Source organism: Belonocnema kinseyi, chromosome 3, assembly GCF_010883055.1.
Source record: "Belonocnema kinseyi isolate 2016_QV_RU_SX_M_011 chromosome 3, B_treatae_v1, whole genome shotgun sequence".
In the NCBI taxonomy this organism is placed as follows: domain Eukaryota; kingdom Metazoa; phylum Arthropoda; class Insecta; order Hymenoptera; family Cynipidae; genus Belonocnema; species Belonocnema kinseyi.
In genome coordinates, this window is record NC_046659.1 from 79,495,100 (window position 1) to 79,497,535 (window position 2,436).

Below are 2,436 nucleotides of genomic sequence, written 5' to 3' on the forward strand. Positions count from 1 at the left end.
GAAATTATGAATAAGTCACAATAGTACTGAAATTGCAAGGAGGGGGGTTTATTAAATTTGTGACGTCTTTTTGAAGGGGGTGGTTAGTAAAAATGTGACCATATGTGACATAAGGGAGGGGTCACTCTAGTTTTATAAAAAATTAGCGGACGTCCTTTATGGACGGTCCCCAAGCATCAAAACAGAAGATTTTCAAGAAAATACATGAATTTCCAACTAAAAAGGATAAGTTTTCAATAAAATAAACAAGAATTTTCAAATAAGTATTTTAATTTTTAATCAAGTCATGAATTTTCAAATGAAATTATAAATATGTAACTGTGAGAGTTCAATTTTCAATCAGAAACGAATTTTAAAAAAATACATAAATTTTCTACTAAAAAATCAATCACCATCCATAGGTATAATTTTCAACCACAAAGAAAACTTTAAAAAATAATTGAATTTTCAACAGAATTAAGAAATTTATAACAAAATAGTTGAATTTTTATAGATATATCTTTCAGTATTCAAACAAAAAAGATGAACCCTCAACAAAAGCTCAAACATTTCTTGTTTCATGTACGAATGTATGAATTTTAAATCCAAAAGGACGAATTTTCTAGAAAACAGTTGAATTTTCTACCAAAAAAGATAACACAACAAAATAGTACTCTACAAAGATGAATTTTCACCCAGAATGTAATTTTTTATCAAGATAACTTAATTTTTGACCAAATAGTTGAATTTTGAACTAAAAAATATGTTACTAATTAAAAGTGAAATACTTTCACTTTCAGTTTAAAAAGTTAATTGTTAATAAAAATAAAAACAATTTTCAACTGGTTAAATTCAACTAAAAAACAGGAATTTTTAACAAAATAATTGAATTCTCCTCAACCAAAATGATGATTTTTCAAAAAAGAATATTAATTTTCTGCTTAAACACAAAAATGTTCAACTTTCAAACAAGCTTTTGAATTTTTTACCAAAAAATAGAAGTTTTTAACATAAAAGTTGCATTTTTAATAAAATAATTAAATTTTCAATCAAACACTAGAATTTTTAAGAAAAATAAAAATTTAAACGAAAAATCCCAGTTTTTTGCGTGACCCCCCTCCCTTTTCCCATTGGTAATATAGTTTATCGACGATCCAAAAAACACCATTTTTTACTCAGAAAGTGTCGCATAACTTTTTTATTTTTTAATCTGAAACAATTATGATAAGTTTTCTTACTTATTTTCTAGAGTTACAGGAATTGTACTGCCACCCGGTATCAATTCGACACTTTTCTTCGCTCCATAAAACTCCCGAGTTATTTCAAAGTTTAGACCAAAGACATCTTCAAAGTCACTTCTCTCGTAGTCCAGTATATCTTGTAAACTCCTGCAATGAAATAATTTAGAAAAAATGCACATGCAGGATGTCTACTAAAATCCTCGAAAAAAATTCCCGATTAATTCCAGGTTTTTTCCAGGCATCTCAAGATTTTTCCAAGTATAATTTTTCATAGTAGGAAGCCATTCCAAGTATTTTCAATTTTTTAAATAATCGATTGGAAATATGTACAAAACTTCGTGAATTTATTATAAGCTATGTTTTTTTCAGTCCAAATATTTAAAAGAGTAGACATTTTATTTTTTATATGTAAAATTATATAATTTTTTTTTCATTTGTGAAAGTAACTTTAATTAAGGATCCGTAATTTCTGAATGGTACGAGTGTCTTGGGAATTAAATGATATGTTTAATTTAGCAAGTTTTGATAATTACATTAAAAGATATTCTTAAATATATTATCACCGCCGATTAATTAAATAAATAATACTGAAAACATAATAATTTTTCAACTTGTCCCTAAAGTCCATGAATTTGAATGAAAATTAGAACAAATTTTTATTTTATCTGCATACTTGAAATTTAGTGCTTATTGAACATATTATTTTATTATATTATTATATTTAATCATACTACATTATTAGAGAAATATATTCTTTAAAGTATAATGAATTGCATTTTTAACAAGAAAGATGAATTTTAAAAAGACTGTTGAATTTTTAACCAAAAATATTAGTCAATGTTTTAACCAAATAATTTACTTCTCAACTAAAAAATATAAATTTTTAAATAAAGAATACACATTTTCAACTAAAAAAGATTAATTTTCAACCAAAAACTAAATAGTCAAATTTGCAGTTAAAAAATTAATTTCGAAATAAACAGTTTTTCAATGAAATAGTTAAATTCTCATCCAAAGTTATGAATTTTCTACTGGAATAGTGGAATTGTCAACTCAAAATCTTAATTTTCAAATAACAAGACTAATTTTCGACTAAAAAAGACAATTTTTTACCAAAATACGAGGGTAGTTCAATAAGTCCTTAGAATGACCAACAGATGGCGCGCGAATCGCTCCAAATCATCTGTTTTCAGTCAGCACCACTTCCGACTAGATA

At 25.6% G+C, this 2,436-nt stretch overlaps 1 protein-coding gene across 12 annotated transcripts in view; it reads right to left on the minus strand.

Annotated features, from left to right (window-relative positions):
* LOC117168928 (probable E3 ubiquitin-protein ligase HERC4) overlaps window positions 1–2,436 on the minus strand; it is a 39,174-nt gene that overhangs the window by 5,035 nt on the left and 31,703 nt on the right. For 11 of the 12 annotated variants that reach the window (XM_033354899.1, XM_033354905.1, XM_033354901.1 and 8 more), the window contains one exon: window positions 1,218–1,367. In XM_033354899.1, the coding sequence (XP_033210790.1) occupies window positions 1,218–1,367 (150 nt within the window). Of the gene's footprint in view, window positions 1–1,217; window positions 1,368–2,436 lie in introns of those variants that run through there. The other variant, XM_033354910.1, reaches the window with a different exon arrangement.